This window comes from Osmerus mordax, chromosome 2 (genome assembly GCF_038355195.1).
Source record: "Osmerus mordax isolate fOsmMor3 chromosome 2, fOsmMor3.pri, whole genome shotgun sequence".
Lineage (NCBI taxonomy): Eukaryota > Metazoa > Chordata > Actinopteri > Osmeriformes > Osmeridae > Osmerus > Osmerus mordax.
The window spans coordinates 1,545,422-1,567,164 of NC_090051.1; the positions used below are offsets into that span (position 1 = coordinate 1,545,422).

Below are 21,743 nucleotides of genomic sequence, written 5' to 3' on the forward strand. Positions count from 1 at the left end.
CTCTCTCTTTCTAACGACGAGCCGCAGGTGTCTCTTCTGCCAGCCATGCCTTCCCAGCCCCCCCATCATCCCCCCCCTCCCTCCCTCCCTCCCTCCCTCCATCCCCCCACCCCTGAGGTCCACATCATGACATCACCTAATATTACACCCCTGAACCCAACAACACACATCACATGGGATGAGGAAGGGGAGGCTGGGGCGGGGGAAAGGGTCGTTTTCGCTGCCATTAACTGTCACTCACACAATCAGTCCCCTGTCGTCCTTTTCACACTGTCTGGAGTATTTTAGGACAGAGAGACCGTTTAAGTATTTGTTGTAGCCCTGCTGATGTATGTGATGTATGTGATTGGGTGTGTATGAAAGCCTGAGACAGCTGCAGCGTCAGTGCGAACAGTGGGCCAAGCTGGAATCTGGTGATGATGAAACCGGCGTGATCTGATTTATTAGCGGACAGAGGTCTGGTCCTGGAGTGATGGCCTACAGGAAGTATGCGCATGTAGATTTCTGGGAGTTGACACGAAAGGCACGAAAGCTTCACCTGCTAAAAAAAGCACCTCTGGGCCCGTCGTTTTACAAGTGGGCGGGGGGTCTAAAATAAAATCAGCTGTCTCTGTCCGCTCGTTGGACAGAGGAGAAAACGTACTTCTGGAGCTGGTCTCCAACTCTGACTGGGATTTGCTTGTGGCTCGGACAGACGCCCTGCAGGACAGGGGTGGCTTTGGCCTTCGTGTGGGATTCTACCTTCTGAGTTTTATAGACTTCGTTGACCTGGTAGGTGGCACAGCCTTTCGGGTTTAGTGTGCTCACAGTGCTACTAATTCAGGCTCTGGTTAGAAGCACATGGCAACTGATTAGTATACCTTGATGTTGATGTACTGTGCTGCTCTGATATCATGTCTTATTGTGAAACTTGAGGAATTTATGAGTAAGAAAGTAAAAGATGGAAAAGGAACTTTTATATCCAAGTCGTAGGTTTTGAGCGCTGAATCCATGTTTTTGGAGTGGGCTCTGACAACGCTTTCGCAGTTTTATCACACTGCAAACACCCTACCCTCAGAATAGCAGGCCAATCAGACACTGTGTATCACCATGGGCCAGGGCTGATAGACTGACGTTTAGCCATCAGACTGTGGGTCCACCTGGAGCAACGGGGGCATTTTGATTTGGGAAAGTTTGGGTTCACAACCAACCTGAAGGACTGACGTCCAGTCGGAGGGCAGGTTCAACATACCTGCTGATCTGAACATACCACAAACAAGGTATCTGGCACTCTGTCAAAGACAGATGGCGTTTCTATGAAAGGTGATGCCACCATGGAAACACCATATGAATCCTGCAGATTGGTACTTTGTTGTACGTTAACTGTGTGTTTGGATGCGGAGATTACGAGATCCACTTCTCTGGGACAACCAAGCATGGACCTGCAGTTTCTCTTCAGCTTTCAGAGAGAAATATGACTCTGACAGGCACCAAAGTTTAAAATAGGGTTGATTTATTTTTGCAGGTACTTGGCGCCTAGATTACTTCACTTTCCTGTTACGTGAGCTCCTAACCCAACATGAGATAGGCCCGAGGCTGTAGACACATTTGGCATCGGATTTGCAGTTCTCTGTACATGAAACATTGCATTCCCACAATGGCAACTGGCAAAATAATTTTAAAACGTTACAGCTTTGTATGATTGAATAGCATAGAGCACTGATTATATATACAGTAGCCAAAGTGGATTTATGGTTTTGGAGTAGGTGAAACCTACCTTATTTAGGGAAGTGCCTCTGCTGGTCCCCCATCCGCTCTGACAGGCTGATGGGATTGCTCTAGCATAGCTGTCATTCCTTGGGGGCTAAAATAGAGTAAGGAGAGCTCTGCTCCAACATGCTGCAGGCTTATGACAAAGTACCAAAAGAAAAGTTATAAATTCTGTATCATTCTGGGCTTTTCACGGTTTTTATTGTTCCCCAGACACGTTGAGTTGATTAGGCCGCGCACTGATTTACATCCAGACAATTGTTTACTAGATCAAACAAAAAGTTTTTTTTTGTAACTTATAAATTGTGAAGTATTCCTTATCTTCAGTTCAAAGAAGTGTCCTTTCGATGAGAAATATTCTCTTGAGTGCCTTGAAGAGATTTGACATGTTTCATTGACTGGGAACCTCATTGCATATTGATGCAACAAAATATAATTAGAAATGATTAAATCTGTGCTTTGCTGTCATAAATCATATTACGTAAGGGAAATATCATCTAACATTTCCAGTATGACTGAATTTCCCGCTGACAGAGTTCTATTTTTCATTCAGTTTTGATAAAATAACAGTTGGCTTCTGTTCAGAACCCATGTGGCAAATGCTAATTATGATCCAAAACAATATGAATCTGACAAATTAGACGAAATCCACCTTTCCAAATTATTATCCAAGTTTCCTCAACGCAAAACGTTACAACCTTTTAGTTCTTAATGACAAAGTTCCCCTCTTGCCCGGTGTTTTGTAGCGTCACAGCGGCCGACCATGAGAGGTGAGGCGAGCGTGCGCTCCTCTCCTCCTCTCCTCCTCTCCTCCTCTCCTCCTCTCCTCAGTCACAGCGACACAGTGCTGCCTCAGCGCCAGGCCTAATGTGTTTTCCACGGGGAGTGTTAACAGTCTGCCATGTCACGCCTTCATTAACTTAACAATGTTTTACAGCACAGAGCCAAACATAAATCTATATCCCCCATCTATAAAACTGGCTGTCCGCAGGGAGTAGCTTAATTGATTTGAATGAATCTCCTGGAGGAGTGTGGTGCATCACTGGTGAACATCTGCACACCTCCAGGGAGGGCACCACCCCTCCAGGGACGGCACCACCCCTCTGTGCTCCCTCCACCTCCACACCACCCCTCTGTGCTCCCTCCACCTCCACACCACCCCACTGTGCTCCCTCCACCTCCACACCACCCCACTGTGCTCCCTCCACCTCCACACCACCCCACTGTGCTCCCTCCACCTCCACACCACCCCACCATGCTCCCTCCACCTCCACACCACCCCACTGTGCTCCCTCCACCTCCACACCACCCCACCGTGCTCCCTCCACCTCCACACCACCCCACTGTGCCCCCTCCACCTCCACACCACCCCACCGTGCTCCCTCCACCTCCACACCACCCCACTGTGCTCCCTCCACCTCCACACCACCCCACCGTGCTCCCTCCACCTCCACACCACCCCACCATGCTCCCTCCACCTCCACACCACCCCACCGTGCTCCCTCCACCTCCACACCACCCCACCGTGCTCCCTCCACCTCCACACCACCCCACCGTGCTCCCTCCACCTCCACACCACCCCACCGTGCTCCCTCCACCTCCACACCACCCCTCTGTGCTCCCTCCACCTCCACACCACCCCACCATGGTCCCTCCACCTGCCCACGCCTCCATGCTCCGACCTCTGAAGCCATCTGAGAGTGATGAATGATGTGCTGAATGATGACTGAAAGATTAATGGTTGGCTGTCACTATCAGATTTAGAACTTTAAAACTATGTTTTAAGTCCACATGTTGTTCACAGCTCTCCTACTTCCTACATGTGCATGAACGTTTGCTGGGTAACGAGGCAGATGAGGCAGATGAGGCAGACGAGGCAGACGAGGCAGACGAGGCAGACGAGGCAGACGAGGCAGACGAGACAGTCATCCGTCCATGCTTTCCAAGAACGTAACCTTGTACGGTCTTTAGCTAGATTTGAAATCTGATCCCTCATTGTCAAGAAAAAATATCCCATTCTGATGCAGTGCAAACACAACGATGTGATTCAACAGTTTCACTTCTCACACATCACCCCCCTGTGTTTACGCTTCCTGTATCGATGGATAATGTGATTATGAATAATTGAGTTCTTTATTTCCTCTGTTTGGACCGTTTGCACGGCTCCCCTGGTGACAGAGCGGTTCAGAGGTGAAGTGAGAGGCTCCTGCTGCTCGGACTAATGAGCCTGTGTTGTGTGTGTGTTGTGTGTGTGTGTTGTGTGTGGTGTGTGTGTGTGTGTGTGTGTGTGTGTGTTGTGTGTGTGTGTGCGTGTGTGTGGTGTGTGTCTGGCCCAGCTGCCGGCAGCGCAGGTGGATCCAGGGCAGGACTTCCTGAGGAACAGTAGAACCAGAGGAACAGGATTCGCTCTGAGGAAGAAGTGATAGTGTCCCACAGACAGGCCGACAGACCCTATGGCCACAGACCAGACAGACGCCTTCAGTGGGGTACACACACACACATGCACACACACACGCCTGCACTCACTCATGGACATACACACACGCACGCACACACACACACACACACACACACAGAGCCTGGGTAAAACTCATTTAAAAATGACATTGACTTGGATTGTAATCAGCTGCCTCCACTATTTTGAGATACACGTTTTGCTCCCTCATTAGCCAGGCCGACAGCATTACATCTGACACTTTCTGAAGACCTTCCAAGTTACAGAGATCCTTCGTGGCGCATTCTGACGACCTGCTTGGTCAGCACAGTGCAACAGCCCCGGTCACGCCAGCGTAGCACAGTGCTGGCTGTCACGCATGGCACGGGAGAGCAGCGAGTGTTATGATAGCTGCTGATGGCTTTGTCAGCCTGTATAAGTGGAACCTGATGACAGGTGACCAGTGGGTGAGTTCAGCAGGGTTGTCAGACCCAGGGAAATAGCAAGCCCTCTCTCACCGGCCACAGACTGGGAGGAGGGGAAGGCAACACAATCACCTGTTGCTGTAATGCCCCCTGCAGGAGAACTCTGGTTTCCATTACTCATGTCTTGGATCTTAGAGCTGTCATGGGAACTCCACCGTGGCTGGAAAACTACCAGCTGTATTTGCCCAGACACCATCCAGTCACACTGCTTCTCTAAAAGCAACCAGCTAAAAATATTGTCCTGCCATTGTGTAAACAATATGTCACATGCATTTATATCCCATTCCCTGTGTGTGTGTGTGTGTGTGTGTGTGTGTTACGTCTGTTTGCTATTGCTCTGTACAGCTGCAGCAGTGTTTCCATGAGAACACAGGAGGCAGTGGTTCATTAGGCATGTGTCTGATTCCAGGCCGTGTAGAGGTGAAGCCTGCTAATGATATTTCCCTGCTTCATTAGGTCATGGAGGAGTCGGAGGTCTGTTCCCTGCCTGGGGGGCTCGCCAGCGTCAGAAAACAATTTGAAGCCCAGGAAACTGCAACAACGCACAATGTGACCCAGTTCCACGTCCATCACAGAAGCGTGCAGGTAATTAGGGGGGTCTGAGTGGACGTCAGCTGGGCCTAATGCATGAGGGAGAACAGGGTACCTGCAATGAAACGAGGGGTGCGTTTCGGTCTGACCCCAGCGGGTCTGATTCTGCCTCTCTGCCATCCATCCATCCACCCATCCATCTGCCCATCCATCCATCCGACCATCCATCCATCCATTTCCCTCTCTCTGTTCCAGCGGGCGAGATACCCCGCAGAGGACAAGTCACTCAGCCAGAGAGCATGAATATGGGGGAATGTTGAATGATTGAAGAGGCTCTCAGCATTTGTTAGCATTGCATCCAAGCCTGTGTAGAGCTCTCAGGATCTGGGTTACACATGTTACGATTCTGACCACTTACTGCCACAGTCACCATGCAGAAAATGACATTATCCTAGTCTACCTTGTGTCTGTAAAAGCACCGTCTCACGGTTTTAATGGCTGCATTTCTGTAGTCAGGTAAACTCGATTGTGTGACTCATTGTGAGAAGACTTGAAGCAAATGTCTCTGTCTCTCCACTCTGACAAATACAATGTGAGTGATTAGAGGTTCTGGCATTCATCCACGACTAGAGTGCACTGTCTCTTTCTGTAATTAGGGCAAAGTATGGTGGGTTAACCCCTCTAATTATCAGGCCTTTCTCCTGATTGTCAGTAATGATGGATGCTTATCCTCCACAGTTTGAGCGATAATTAAATCCACTCCAGGCAATTATAGTATTTTGCCCCCATGAGAGGTAGACCTGAACGCCATGCTGCGATGGTACCTTGTGTGTTCCTGTGTGCATGCTGTGTGTCATGCTGTGTGTGACAGCCAGTGTGTTTCTCCTGACAGGAAGTGTCCAGCTCTGAGGTCACAGTGAGAGGCAACGTCAGACACGTCATCCCAGCCAATCAGCACATCCATTTCTACCAGAATGACATGGTAAAAAACGGCGTTCCATTCTCAAAAGGCTCTTCGAAACGGCTACCGTGCCAACCGCTATTTAAGATCTGCTGCTTGGCTGAGACACCATACAGTGCACTGCATGAGAAGATCTGTTTGAACGGCGTAGGATTTGATTCATATCAGCCCATATGTTTTCATACAGGCCACACACGAGGAAAACAACTTGACCTCCAGTTATGACAACCATGATCAGGAAACAGGTAAACCCCAGCATGGAAATGTGATGATACTCTTGTGATGGCACACACTCTTGTGGAGTCCCAGTAGATGCAGACAGTGTTGCTCATGTGGTGTGAACACCCACAGAGGATGACCTCCCAAGACTCACCACCAAGGAGCTGAGGGATCGCTTTGAAAAAACCATAGAAGAAGCTGCTCCCAGCAAGAAAGTGAAGGTAATTCAGTTACATCATTAAATCGATTGGTCTCAAATCCACATTAACACAATAGACATTATATGAATTGTGATATATTATAATATAAACTGTATTATAATATATACTTTTAGTCATTCCTCAAATGTGTTTTTTTTTTACTGTGAGAAAAGGTAACAAAGTTCTCTCACTGTCATAAAACTAGCTGTCTAAACAAGGCAGGGATCTTCTCGAACAGTGTTTCATAAATATGTTTTTCCCCCAAAAAGATGGAACGTGATGTAAACCGCTCTCAGTGGTCCTGCAATGTATCTCAAAAAGTCTCAACTGGTGAGATGTACGAAGTGTCAGCTCGTGAAGACTCAAACCAAGGTGTCTTTGACTACGAAGACGCTGAATACTTCCCTCCACCACCACCTGAGGAATCAGAGAACCTTCCGCCTCCTCCTCCAGACTTACTGCAGCTCCCGTCAGACAGTCCAGACATGCCAGAAGAATTCTACTCCCCGGAGCCCCCAGAAGCAAGTTACACATCCAAACAACCAATGAACCGCGAGGAGTACTCAAAGCAGAGAAACCTCTTCGAGTTGAAACGTCTCTACAAGCACATCCATCCCGAGGTTCGCAAGAACATCGAGAAAGAGTACCACACCGATGTGTCTGAAACACAACAACTAGACTGCCAGGAATACATGTACTACGACGACGGCAGCAGTCCTAACAACATCAGCATCAGCCCAGACCAAGAGTATCTGGAATGGGATGAAATCCTCCACGGGGAGGTTCAGTCGATGCGCTGGATGTTTGAAAACAAACCGTTGGACGCCATCAAAGACGAGCTCCCCGAGGAGGACGACGATAAGAAGATCGCCCAGCAGGAGATCATCGTGGGGAAGGACGTGAGGCGCACGGCGTGGATGTTTGAGACCCAGCCCATGGACGAGCTGGGCTCTCACAACACAGAGTCCACAGCATACAGGAACAAGTTCAACAAGCTGGACAAAGGAGAGGTCCGCGCCGCCGCCTGGCTGTTCGAGACCCAGCCCATGGAGACGCTCAACAGGAGGCTGGGGGAGCAGGAGCTCACCAAAGAGCTCGTGTTCACCGAAGAGGACGTGAACTCCACCGTGTACATGGTGGAGAGTCAGTACATGGAAACGCTGGGTCACACCGAGACCATCGACGAGAGCCACCTGCTCAGCCTGAGGTCCGTCCTGGAGGAGATCAAAGGAGAAGCGAAGATCGTCACCAGTACCTTTGAGACCCAGTTCACGTGCGTCCTCATGGGCCAGGCAGCGGGGCAGCTGCTGGAGATCAAGTCTGTGAGGAAGGTGGAGATGGAGACCCACTCCTCCACCACCTCCCGCTGGCTGTTTGACACCCAGCCCCTGGACATGACCGCCAAGACGTGCACCACTGTGAAGTTGGTGTGCAGCCTCTCCTTGGAAGACAACAACAGAAGCAGCTGGGGTAGGTGGCTCTTTGAGACCAAGACGTTGGACGCTTTAAACTATGACTGGGAAAGTACCAAGCTGCAGAGGGAGGAGATCGTAGGCGCTGACGTTAGGAAACACTGCATGGTGTTTGAAACTCAGCCCATGGACTCTCTGAAGGACGACTCAAACGCCAGACCCCCTACCATAGAGGAAGTCATCGGGGGTAACGTCCGATCCGCAAGACACTTTTTTGAGACCAGTCCAAAGTCCGCTGCTAAGAATGGTCTTGAGGTGGGGAAGCTTAAAAAGGCTCTGACGCACGAGGAGGAGAGAGGAGATGTGAGACATCAGAAGTGGCTGTTTGAGACTCAACCATTGGAGCACATAAGAGAAGAGAAAAAAGAGGTTGTTCGCACCGTGAACCTGCAGGAAGACCTCACTCAGGAGGATGGCACAACCGTCAAGGCCAACGTCCGAAAGAACTGCTGGGTGTTTGAGACACAGCCCATGGATACACTGAAAGACGATTCCAACTCGAAGCCCTCATCTAAAGAGGAGATTATTTCCGGTAATGTCAGATCAGCAAGAAACTATTTTGAGACAGTCCCAAGTGACGATTTGAAAGATCTTGCTGAGGTGGGTAAACTACAAAAAATGGTAGCTCTGGAAGAAGAGAAGGGGGATGTTAGACACCAAAAGTGGCTTTTTGAAAGCCAACCCCTGGAGAGCATTAGAGAGGAGAAGAAGGAGGTGGTTCGCACCGTCGACCTCGGGGAGATGAATAAAGGGGATGTCTCAAACTACAAGAAGATATTTGAAACTACAGACCTGAGCAGAAAGGATGAATCTCAAAAGATTCTTGTAGAAGGTGTCACGTGTGGCTCTGTGAAATCGAACAAAGACCTCTTTGAGTCGACAACCATGTACGCCATGCAGGACAGCTCCGGACACTACCACGAGGTGAGGACCGTGCGCCGTGAAGAGGTGGTCAAAGGAGATGTGACATCTTGCAAATGGATGTTCGAAACTCGCCCTATCGACCAATTTGATGAAAGCATAAACAATTTCCAAATTATCAAGGGAATATCCAAACAAGAGGTCGAGTCTGGGGACGTGAAAACCGCCAAGTGGCTGTTTGAAACACAGCCTCTCGATGCTATTAAATACTTCAGCAATATGGAGGATGAAGAAGATGTTGGGACTGCAGAGAAAGTTGACGTTGTGAAAGGTGATGTGAAAACCTGCAAGTGGCTGTTTGAGACTAAACCAATGGACGTCCTCTACGAGAGGGCTGAAATCAAAGTTGAGGATGAAAGTGAAGAGATTCACAAAGGAGATGTGAAGACCTGCACGTGGCTGTTTGAGACACAAGCGCTTGATACTATCCGAGATGAGACAGAAACAGTTCTGAAAGCGTGTACTGTGAAACAAGACGACGTCCAGGGCAAGGACGTACGAATGGCTTGCTTCCTCTTTGAGACAGAGAACCTTGAGAATCTCACGGGGGAGGAGGAAGGTTTTAAGAGAATAACTGAGATAGACGTTCAATCTGGGGACGTGTCTCACATGAAGTGTATCTTTGAGAACCAGACATCAGATATCATGACCTCCACATCTAAGGAAGTCATGCACAAGCTGAAGAGCCTTCAGTCAGAGGATATACAGAAAGGAAATGTTGTCAACTGCAGATGGCTCTTTGAGAACCAATCCATAGATACGATTCGTGACAGCCAAGATGAATCTATAAGCGGCCGTACTGTGAAGGACGTGCAAGGCGGCAATGTCGATAAAGGTCGTTTTATTTTTGAGACCTACACCTTGGACAAAATTCAAGAGGTGTCTTCCGAGACAGAGGAGACAGACATCACGAAAATGCAGAAAATCGTCCGCGAAGACGAAGAGAAAGGAGATGTGAAGAACTACACCATGATGTTCGAAACTCAGCCCCTGTACGCCATTCAGGACAAAGAAGGGCATTACCATGAGGTCACGACCGTCACCAGTGAGGAGGTCATGCGTGGAGATGTGGTAGGGTCTCGATGGTTATTTGAAACCAAGCCCCTTGATTCTATCAGAGATACTGATGAGGTCTACATAATCAAGTCTGTCACACAGGAGGACGTTCAGAAAGGAGATGTGACTTCTGCAAAGTGGAGATTTGAGACGCAGCCTCTAGACAGGATCGCCGAGGACAAAAAGATGTTCGTCAAAACCGTAGATGATATTCAAGGAGGAGACGTCCGAATGAACAAAAGACGCTTTGAGTCGGACGACCCGGCGCAGACATCTGTTCGAACAGTGAATGTCAGCGAGATTCAAAAAGGCGATGTGAGGACAGCCAAATGGATGTTTGAAACCCAGACAATTGACAAAATACGTAGCATGAGCTCTGAAAATATTGTGGAGACAGTCATGAAGGAGGAAGTGGCAAAGGGAGATGTGAAACAATCAGTTTGGCTCTTTGAGAAGAATCCCCTCGACCACATTAAAGAGGTGGATGAGAACGGCATATTCACTAGAGAAGAAATCCCCAAGGCAGACGTGCAGACAACAACATGGCTGTTTGAAACCACTCCGTTCCACGACTTTAATGAGACCAATACGGAGAAGACGGAAATCGTGGGGAAAAGTATCAAAGGAACCCTTGAGGAACTCTACAGTCAGAAAATGGTCAGTTCAAAAGGAATTCTCCTTGAAGCAGATGAAATTGGGGATATTAGAATGGCAAAATACCAGCTAATGAATAAGCAGGCTCCAGAGATCCAGAAGGAGGAGGTGATACGCGGGGACATGCAGAGCATCATGATGAACCTCCTGAACAGACGAGACACACGGGAGAGCGGCATCGTGATCGATTCAGAAGAGAAAGGAAACATCAGCACAACAGTGCAGCAGCTGTTCAGCCAGGAGAGAGACAGCACCGTGGAAAAAGAGGAAATCATTCGAGGAGACATTCAGGAAGCGGTGAGCAGTCTTCTGAAGGAGGGAGGCTCCGCCAAACGCGGCGTGCTCATCCAGGAGGACGAGAAGGGAGACGTGAGGATGACAATATATTCCCTACTAAATAAACAAGACGACGTGAGCGTGGAGAAAGAGGACATCGTCAGGGGCAACATTAAGAGCGCGCTCCAGAGCCTGTCAAGCCTGGAGAATTCGGAACAGATAAGGATAAAGGTAGACGACTCCGAAAAGGGAAATGTCAACTTTTTCTCCACGTGTATCGAATCGGGAGCACTTGACTATCTCAAGCAGCTCCAAGTAGGGCCGGATGAAGTTCTGCCTGACAAAGCCCAGAAAGAGGAGATAGTTGGAGGTGACATTAAAGGAACAAAACTAATTCTGGGACGCAGCCAAGCACAGATTGAACGTACGGTCGAGGATATTGTTCCTGGAGATGTTCACAGCACTGTGAAGGTTTTCATGACCGAACCGATGGTCTCCTTGGATGGTCTGCAGAAAGAGGAAATTGTGAGGGGGGATTTAAGGGCGACTATGAATTCCTTGTCACAGTCAGTGAACCAGTCTGTGGTGGTGGAGAAAGAGGAAGTAGTAAAAGGCAACATAACCAAATCTCTGCGCTGCCTGGAGAAGGCTCAGAAACGCTACAAGGAGGTGGAGAAGCCAGATATCGTCCGGGGCAACATTAAAGGAGCGCTGAGGTCCCTTGAGTTGTCAGCGACCTCCAGAGTTGAAAACATGGTCGAGGATCTCGTGGCCGGAGACGTCAAAGGAACCTTGAAGTCTCTGGCGAAGGCGACCCACCTGGTGAAGGAGGTGGAAAAGGAGGAGATCGTGGGGGGGGACATTCACTCAGCGATGATGTGCCTGCAAGACGCCTCTAGTGATAGGAGGGTCTTCCAGCAGGAAATAGATGTTCAGGGAGATGTGAGAGGAACTATCCAGCTCCTACTGGAAGCTCCCGCCTCCCCGCGCATGCAGCGTCGACCCAGCACCGAGGGAGACGTGAAGATGTCCATAAGGTCTCTGTATGACACTCAGGAGATTCAGGAACAAGGCCAGTCCGAGAAGGAGGAGGTTTTAAAGGGGGATGTTAAAGGCACAATAAAGTCATTGTTGGAGACAGCGAAGCGCGAAGCTCCTAAAATCAAAATTGGAGCATACAGGCGAGTCAAAACTCCTGTGAAGGCTGAGATCAAAGCGACCCCTGTAGCTACGACTCAGAGCGCTGACGCACAAAGAAACGTACAAAAGATAAGAACTGCCAATTCCTCGAAGACTGAGAATTCTACGGTGGAGAATCATTCTCACTCAACTCAATCCACAATCAGCACAACCGAATCTCAGACCACTCAGCAATCCGCTACCGTGGTAGAACACAAAACTATCACCCAGAACCACGACATCAAAACTTTGAAGACGGAGTTCCGCAATCTGAATTCAAATCGAAAGGGTTTCATCAAATTAGATAAAACCAAAGTTAAAAGGGGTGTTTATGTCCCCAAACCAACACTGCAAGAATCTGATCTGCCTATGCCCCCCCCTCCTCCATCAATGTCTGAACACGATAACCAGTGCCCCACCCCTCCCCCACCCATCAGCGACCTTCCCCCTCCCCCAACTCCCCCACCCGCTGTTGACTCTGAGCTGGATGCTCTGCCCCCACCTCCTTCACCCCCTCCCGGCACCACAGAGCAAGACTTCCTCCCCCCCCCTCCGTCTCAGCAGGAGCTCGACTCCATGCCTTCCCAGACGCCTCACCCCGCGCCGGCTAAAGCAACCAAAATGATCGTCAAGAAAGTCAAAGCTCCCGTGTTGCAGAAGGTCCCCAAGCTGGGGCCTCAAGTCCAGGTGCAGACGAATCGAATGGTTCAGTCGGCAACCAACACCACCACGGCCAGAACGTCAGTGGTGGAAACGAGCCAAAGTCAAACTGAGTCTGTGGGTCATTCATCAAAAACGTTTTCCTCTGAAATCCCCATGCCACCTGTATCGCCATGCCCGCTGAGGAACGTTTGTGTCTCCCCAGTGAGATTCACACCTCCTCCTTCCCCTCTTCCTTCCATTAAAGCCAAGTCTAACATGAGCAGATTCACACCTCCTCCTTCCCCTCCTCCTTCCATTAAAGCCAAGTCTAACATGAGCAGATTCACCACACCATTGATAAAAGCAGAAGAAAAATATAGAAAGCTGAAAGACGATGATCCTTCACCAGCTACTCCAGGTCCCGTTTCTACATACGATTCAGTCACTGCTGAACCTGAGATGGTTTCCTCTGAGGGCGCAGGTACTGAGCAATCAAAGCAGAGCAGCGTAACATTTGATTTCACCCAGGAGATGGCTAAAAAGACTGTGACTAAAGTCCAATCAGACACAGTATCATCTAAATCATCCAAGCGAGTGAAAAATTCAGATACCCCCTCCAGCACGGCTTTGATTACTGCTGTAAATGTGAAAAATCTGCCAGATTCCACTGTTATTTCTTCAACTAAACAGCATATAGTCTCTAATCAGAGTTCAAAAGTTGCCTCTGTTCAGGAGATCACATCCTTTTCATCCTCAACACAACAGACATTCACGGAAATGAAACAGCAAACTGCTTCCAGCTCTTCCCAGCAGTCTCAGTCGATTGAAACAAACAAAGTCCAGACCTCGACCAGTGCTGTCACAAAAAACGATTCGATCCAAACAGACAAGAAAGAATTCAAAAATCTCAAAACAAAGGGTTCCGATAAATCTGGAGTGAAAAAGATAACCGAGAAGGCAGTTGCGTCAGTAAAGGTCACGGCAAAGTCAGAATTGACAACAGAGAGGAAGGTGAAAGCCGATAAATCCTTGCAGTCTGAAGACAAAAAGATAAATGATAATCTCCCTGTGGCTGAGAAGGTTGCTCATCAGCCAACAAAAACAGAAAACACAATCACTGTGAAAAATGTAAAGATGGGTAAATCACCCCAATCTGAAAACAAAAAGATAAATGAAAATGAGAAAGTACATAATCAGCCCTCCATAACTGTCACGGCCACACAGGAGGCTGTTGTCAACGCAGGAAAATCAGCACATAAGACAAGGAAGAGCATTAAACAAGACACGCAAGTGGAGATCAAAGATACAAGGCAGACAAGCGAGAGTGAAAAGGAAAAGGTGGTTGTGGAGAAAAGGGTGGAGAAAGTGTCCGAGCCTGGGGTCAAGCAGGACACCCAGACAGATCTCTCCGCTGCTCCAGAGGCCAAGGACAATCAACCTCCAGCGACTCCGACTCCCAAACGCAAGAAGAAGAAGTCCCGGAAACCAAACGGAGTGACACAGGCCGCCCCCGCAGAAGCAGCCGCCTCTGTGTCTGAGAAGTCCTCCTCTGTGTCTGAGAAGTCCTCCTCTGTGTCTGAGAAGTCCTCCTCTGTGTCTGAGAAGTCCTCCTCTGTGTCTGAGAAGTCCCCCTCTGTGTCTGAGAAGTCCTCCTCTGTGTCTGAGAAGTCCTCCTCTGTGTCTGAGAAGTCCCCCTCTGTGTCTGAGAAGTCCCCCTCTGTGTCTGAGAAGTCCCTCCAGAATCAGGAGGTCACGGTCATCCAGATGCACGCAGGCGTGAAGGAGGAGCATAGCAAGGTCCACAAAGAGGTTCTAATCACGGAAAGTAAAGTTCATCAGAGTTTTCAACAACAGGAGACTGTTACTGTTCAAAAGCAAGTAAAAGCTTCTCAGAAAAAGAAAGGGGAAACGGGAGTGAAGTCTAAGGAGGGATGCAAGAATGTTGCAGTGAAAGTGACTGACAAGCCAGCACAACGCCAACCTGTTACAATGTCAACAGAGAGCACACGGGATGTTCAGAGACAAGCAGAAGTTCAAAAGTTAATCTCACACATAATTGAACTGCAGGGAGCTACAGGAAAGATTGATTCCAAGTCTGTGAAGACTCTGCTCAATACAGTTCCTGAGTGGCTAATGGGCTCAGAGGAGAAAAGTGATTTGGAGGAAAAAGCATCTGAACATAATATGGAAAAACTGATAGAAATAGTACAGTATGTGAAGAAACTGACAGAGGCCACATTAACGTATTTAGAAGGCAAGGGCACTGTGGAGAAACATGAATGTGAGCAGGTGTCTGAAAAGATTGTTATTGGCGGGACAACACAGAGAATATCTAAAATAAGTATTGGCTCTGCGAAAGTTGAATGTCAGAAGAAGGTTGTAGAGAAGAAAAAGACTTCACATGAAAGCAAAAAGCAAGAGACGATCTCAGTGAAGCTGGGTGACCCCAGAGCGCCCTCTCCATCATTAAAGATGCGCCCTCCCTCACCCACATACATTACCATCGAGTCCGCGCGGCGAACAGACTCCCCTCAGCGCGTGACCCCCTCACCTACCCCGCTGCACCGACCGGCCACGCCTCCTACCCCCCCCCCTCGCAGGTCCGACACCCCGACGTCTCGCATCAACAGAGTCACCCCCTCCCCCACCTTCGACAGGGCGGAGAACTTGGCTCGACTGAAGGACACCACAGCAAAGCTCTCCCGCGGAGTAACACCGCCTCCAATTTTGCCCCCCCAGCAAATCACAGAAAAGAAATCGGAAATTGTGGAATCTCCTGCTTCATTCCATCGGCAAATCAAAACAGAGACACATGTGGTGAAACTGTCCGACACAGCAAGCGATAACACATCGGTGAGGGAGGAGAGCGCTTGCTTTGTGGATGCTCAGAGGAGATTGGGTGTAGACACAGACAAGCCAACTGACCACCTGGAGCAGTTCACAGAGGGCAACGCCTCCTTCCGCCAAACTGATTCAGATGCTACAGCAGAGACGTCTGACTCATCGACTGTCATCACATCGGTGAGAGACAAGACAGAGTTTTTCGAAGAGGCTCGTAAAGCGAAGGTAAATAAGACCTATGTTCGGAAGGAGCCCATCGATATCCCAGAGCGCCTGGGCCCAGACACGGAGGAACCAGAGACCGAACACCAAGAGAAAGAGGAGGACCTTCTCAAGGTGGACTTGTCAGGTCTGGTCAACAAATTCGAAACACCAGAAGAGAAAATCTACATTAGAAAGGAGCCTATTGTGATCGCAGACAGACTTGGGGCAGAGATGGAGAAGCCTGAGGCTGACTCAGAGAAACCAGAAAGTCTGGAGGACGAAATGCCAACATTTGACATCCGGACTATTAAAAATGTTTTTGAGCTTGGTGAAGCGAGCGCCGCGTTCAAAGAGGAGAAAAACAAACAGGAGGAGTTGGAAACAGCATCAGGCAGTTCAAAGCAGGAGGGTCCTCAGGGGACAGAGGGGAGCTCCCGGCACGGCCCCCCCTCCCCTCCTCGACAGGATGAGGTGGAAACAAAGCCAGCTCAGCCAACAGGCTTTTCCGGGACAAAGTCTGTCACTGAGCAGTTCTCAAGCGTCGATGAATTCGGCAACAAGACAGTCGGGTCACGTTGCATCACAACGGCCTCCCAGCACTCCAAGACCCTGTCTGCTTCGCCCGTGCCCGTCTCCAAGACCCTGTCTGCTTCGCCCGTGCCCGTCTCCAAGACCCTGTCTGCTTCGCCCGTGCCCGTCCCCTTCTCGTACGCTGACGCGGTCAAACGGAAAGCTCAGGAGCTGAAGGCCGCTGAGGCCCGTGCGGAAGCGTCCACGGAGGAGCTGCTCCAGAACTTCCACAAGACGTGGACGGAGAGCGAGAACGTTTTCAAGAGTCTGGGCTACAACGTCTCAGAGGAGAGGGCAGCACACGTCGTTTCGCATCAGACCGTTACAACCGGTAAAAAGAGCGGCATGATGGGATTGAAAACTAACGGAAAGGAATGGCATGTGACTATATATTAACCATTCCCATATTCACATGGCTGTTCCAGATGTGATGGAGGGGGTTTGGAAGTTGGCTTTTGTGATGAGTAACCAAGAAGGAATCTGAAAGTGTATAACCACATAAGCCTTTTGGATGACAAGCCTGTGTCATTCGTGTAACATGTGACATGTTTACTGATTTGGGTGGTGCTATGGGTGCAGATGTGACATATTTTGTATGTTTTCATCTGTAATTAAACTCTGTGATGCTGTATGAAAACCTTTTTGATATTCGCATGAACATCGCAGAGTACTGATAAGTACAACAAAATACTTGCACAGTACTTTCTCACTGAGATGAAAGAAAACGTTTTCCCCTCACTTCACCAGGTTCGAGTTCCCAAGTCGGAGCTGTGTACTGTGTGTCGGAGGAGGGTCTATCCCATGGATGCTCTAATAGCGGACAGAAAAAAGTTCCATAAATCCTGTTTCTGCTGCGAGCACTGCAGAACTAAATTAAGGTAAATTCAAGAGAACATCTATACGACTCAAGAGAACATCTATACGACGAGAAATGGATGTATGCTTTGAGTCATTAACACTGTCATCACCAAAACCAAAATGAAAGTTTATAAACTGACTTGTATGCAGTAGTTGTACCATCTTGTTTGTGCTTTACTCTAAATCATAATCTTTTCCAGCCTTGGCAACTATGTCTCTCTCCATGGACATCTGTACTGTCTTCACCATTACAAACAACTCCTGAAGTCCAAAGGGAACCATGGTAACGGCCCCGAACAGACGCCACCTTCAGGAAGCGGCGTTACCCTGTTACCAGACCAACTTAATTGGAGATACTCAATTTCACAGAGCAGTGTTAGTTCATTAGACACGTCAAATACTCTTGAAAAGGAATTCCGAAAACCAATCAAGGAAACCAAACATAATAGTAATAAGATATCTGTTGTATGGCCCCCACAATCACAACCCCCTAAGAAACCCTTTCAGCTAGAGGAGGATATCAAGCTCATTAAACCCCAGTGGCCACCTCAGGATGAGGCCACTATGTCTCCCAAACACCAACACAGAAAGGCTGTTCCCAGAAGCGTCCTTTAAAATAGAGCAACCCAATGAATTAGTATGACATGTAGATTAATCACAGTGCTGTATCGTGGAGAACAGTAGAGGCCTTGAGAACGCAACACAAACACACACCTGCAGAAGAACAGGAAGAGCCTGTAAAAATGATGGTGGTAAGATAAGTGACCTTAGAAGAGGGAAAATGTGTCATGTATGTAAATGTATGTAAATGAATATAGTGGGCGAAGAGAAGAGATTGTGGGAGATGGTGGACTGTAAATAATGGTATTTTAAGAGAAGGGAATTAGAAGGAAATGAATGTGCTGCAGGTTAGAGAAGAGTAAGTCAAATGAGGGTAAATGTAGAGTGTGAAATGTTACATTGGGAGAAATGGACATCACAAATGTGATTGGTCTGTCAGGTTTGATGACATCAACGTCACATTTAAGATGAAATGGTAACTAAAGGGAGAATGTAAGACGCAGAGAGAATTACAACTGGATATTCAAAGTGTTTTATACACTTCTGTCATACAGTACCCTGATCTACATGATCATATCATCAGTCTTTACCCATTACGTTTTAAGAAATTATTTGATGCAAATGTATTGCAATAATCTTAGTTTGTCGTTTTCGTCCATGGAGAGAGTTACAAATTGAATCAAGTGTACCATTACTGCTTATATTTGTCTGGGCCTTTTTCTTTCAACATATCAACATTTTTACAATTACCTTTTTCTAGCACCTGGTGTGCAGCCTAGTAAAAATGATCTTGGAAATATTTTCTTTATAATATATACAGTATATACTATATCCTATTAATTGGTATTAATCATGTTTGTTTTGGAGATTTGTATCCTATTTAAAAAAAGCAAATATTTTGCAATGCACATTTTATTTCGTAGATTAGCCTATCTTGCTTTGTACAAGAGATTTCCTGATGCTATCATCTTGTCAGGCTGGTTTACTTTTTAATTTATTGCTGATCCAGGGGCAATAAAAAGATTTAATTGAAAAGGCTCCGCTGTGGTTTCTGATCCATCTATAAAGTCTAAATATAGGAACGTATGATACGGTTTCACAAAATAAACGTCATACTGTCAGAAAGTATACACTTAAAGAGATTGTATCTACTCATGGTCTGCAATTACCGTAATTCTTCGAATAAACGCCGCTCTCGAATAAACGCCACACCAAAAATGAACGTTGTGTAAACGTTGCGGCGTTCATTCGAAGAAATACGGCACTTTTGGATCACTTTACAGTTCAGCAACTCTTTTATTTATAAATGGGTAATGATGGATCAATATTACTCATTAGAAGCGTTTGCTTACATTGGAACATGTGTATACTGTAGCAATCTTTTATGCATATTTTCCACTCAACATAATCCCTTAAACATTTAACCTCCATATTAAGTTTGTAGGGATAGGCTACCCTTCTACTATGTAGGCCTAATCCCCCACAATAAAGAGTGGTAAACTATAATTCGAGATGCAGAGGGAAATGTTTATCAACAAGAGTCGAGAGTGAGATAGTGAAGAAGGCAAAAAGACCTGTTTTAGAAATAAATACAACCGCTTTAAAATGAGTTTGAGACCACAGGTGGTTTGGTATTCGCTCCCATAGGAGCAGATGACAAGTGGGCACCGCCCTGCAAACCGCTCTGTTCCACCACGTGCTATCTCTGAGCACCGGTACTGCTGCTCAGGGCTCTACTGCAGCGGCCAGAGAGAAGTGGAAGTTTATGCTATTTGTAATAAAAAACTTTTCTTTGACACGCACATCCGTAATACTATCTCTACAAAAACCTATAGAACCTGGACATCAATCGATTAGCAAAAATGCCTGGCTCACATTAATATAGTTTATTCCGATTTGAATGTACAGTATTAATTATTCTATCAAGGTTAGGCTATAGTATTTAATTCACTTCAAATGTAGCTTTATATTTTATATCAGTATTTTATTCCAATGTTTGCTCACTGGTCTATGTAACTAGTGTGACTAATTGCAAGTGTGGGTAGCCTGTAGAGGACACTGTTCTCTCAACTTCAGTTTTACACTTCAAGTCAGTCAGGATGGGAACATCGTATGGGGTGCAGTTGTAATTATATTTTAACCGTTTTTTTTGTGCTAATGTAGGCCATTATTAATAACTTTGTAAGATTAAGTTCATTTATAACGGTATAAATGAATTCCCCATTTACAATTTTTCAACCATACCAAAATAAAAATCTGTTGAATTCCCGTATAGCGTCAAACTATCTTGCTGCAGTACAGTCTGCAGAATGAACTCTTTCCCTTTAAAACCGGATTGGCTACGAGGCTTTCGGATTATACTCTGATTGGACAGCTGTAGTGTCAAGTTCCATGCTCTGCCATCAAGTTTCCTCGGGACAAATAGATGCTCCCTTCGGATGCTGAGCCAGTCTCAATCGTAGCATTAGGACCAGGAGTGTGAATGGGATGGAGTCGATTTAAAAGGTAGGCTGAGCATGTAATTCACACGGTGTCACATTGTACATATTTGGACGTTGGTGATACTGCACGGATCTTTGAAAATGTCTGAGATTTTTCATGTACTTTTACTTATGTCTTTAAGCGCTTATCTCTTCTTAAACGCTGATTGAGTGCGCACTGTAGCCTATACGTCCCCGTTGTAGGCAATTTAGTTCCTTGACTGTAAACCCTGCAGGACCTCTCTCGTCCCTTGCCTTCGTCTGTTTCATGAGTGCCTGCGCAATGTCTTGTATTCAGTTTGAAGCTCAAGGTTTAGAATCGTGCGGAGAATAACTGCAGGTGCTATACACTGATTTGCAAAGGAATGTATGTGTGTCCACTGTCCACGTGAAAATAGTTTTCCGAACGGGATTCGTTTATTTCATGTTGGTGATATGAATGTGAAACAAAGCTAGAGTTGAGGACAATTTTTCACACTATGCAAGTCATATATGTGTTTAAAAAAGTATATTAATATGGTATTAACAGCGTGTTGTATCGGCCATGTCAGTAAGAATTCATATTGAGTTTTTATCAGGCTGCTTGGGATTTTAGTCTGACTGACTGTGAGGTCAAGAAGTAGGAGGCGATCTTTGTGAAAAAATCTGTTTTAGATGCTGTTAATTTGTTCTTTTATTAAGGAATAGGCCTATTCTTGATCCAGTGGTAACATCCGAATTTCCATCCCAGCCACATGATGGGATGGAATGTATGTAAGAGCGTCTGCTAAATGACTAAAACGTAAAAAATGTAAATGTTGCTTTTTGTCGGTCTTCTAACTCTAGAACAGTTACATTGTAATAACCGCAATTACAGACTTTGCTCTGTCAGGTCAGACCGTAGACAAGGTCTCAATATCGATGACACATTTTCTAGACTGAAGTTTTTTTCGTAGGTTTTCTTGCCACCAGCTTGGTGGTAAAGTCTACTGTGATATAATCTGAATGTTGTAGCGTGGAGGTTTACGTATATGATCTACTGAAATATACTTTAATTATTAAAATGAAAATCGTGAGTTTGTATATCACGCAAATAATGCCACATACATTTACGATTTTCTTCTCCTCTCTTCCAAGTGTAGTTTGCTCATAGCTCTTCCCCTCGAGAATAATATCTTATAACTGTATTGTACATCTCTTTATGCAGTGAAGAGAGAGGAATCATAGCTTATTTGGATGCAGTTTTGAAATGTTCTGATCCTGTATTGTCAGTGTCTTCAAGGTGCCTGTTTTCTTTCAACAAGCCCCCAGTGACCAAGCTCTGTGCTGAATGCTCAGCTTTATGGACCTTTGAAACACAACGATTATTTTTTTTAGCAAATACGGAGTCCCCTTTAATAATATGTTTTCAATTGAAGTCTTCACTAGAGGGAACTGCAGGTTCATAGACTTCTTTGTTTTTGATGTGTGT

At 46.9% G+C, this 21,743-nt stretch overlaps 1 protein-coding gene across 1 annotated transcript; it reads left to right on the forward strand.

Moving 5' to 3' along the window:
- Positions 1-664: 664 nt before the first annotated feature.
- Positions 665-18,848, forward strand: xirp2b (xin actin binding repeat containing 2b). Its single transcript, XM_067255698.1, has 9 exons — positions 665-771; positions 4,086-4,235; positions 5,125-5,253; positions 6,092-6,181; positions 6,348-6,405; positions 6,512-6,600; positions 6,849-16,725; positions 17,142-17,272; positions 17,453-18,848. Exons 2-8 carry the CDS (start codon positions 4,203-4,205, stop codon positions 17,231-17,233), a joined length of 10,368 nt encoding a protein of 3,455 aa, XP_067111799.1. The 5' UTR covers positions 665-771; positions 4,086-4,202; the 3' UTR covers positions 17,234-17,272; positions 17,453-18,848.
- The last annotated feature ends 2,895 nt before the right edge of the window (positions 18,849-21,743 follow it).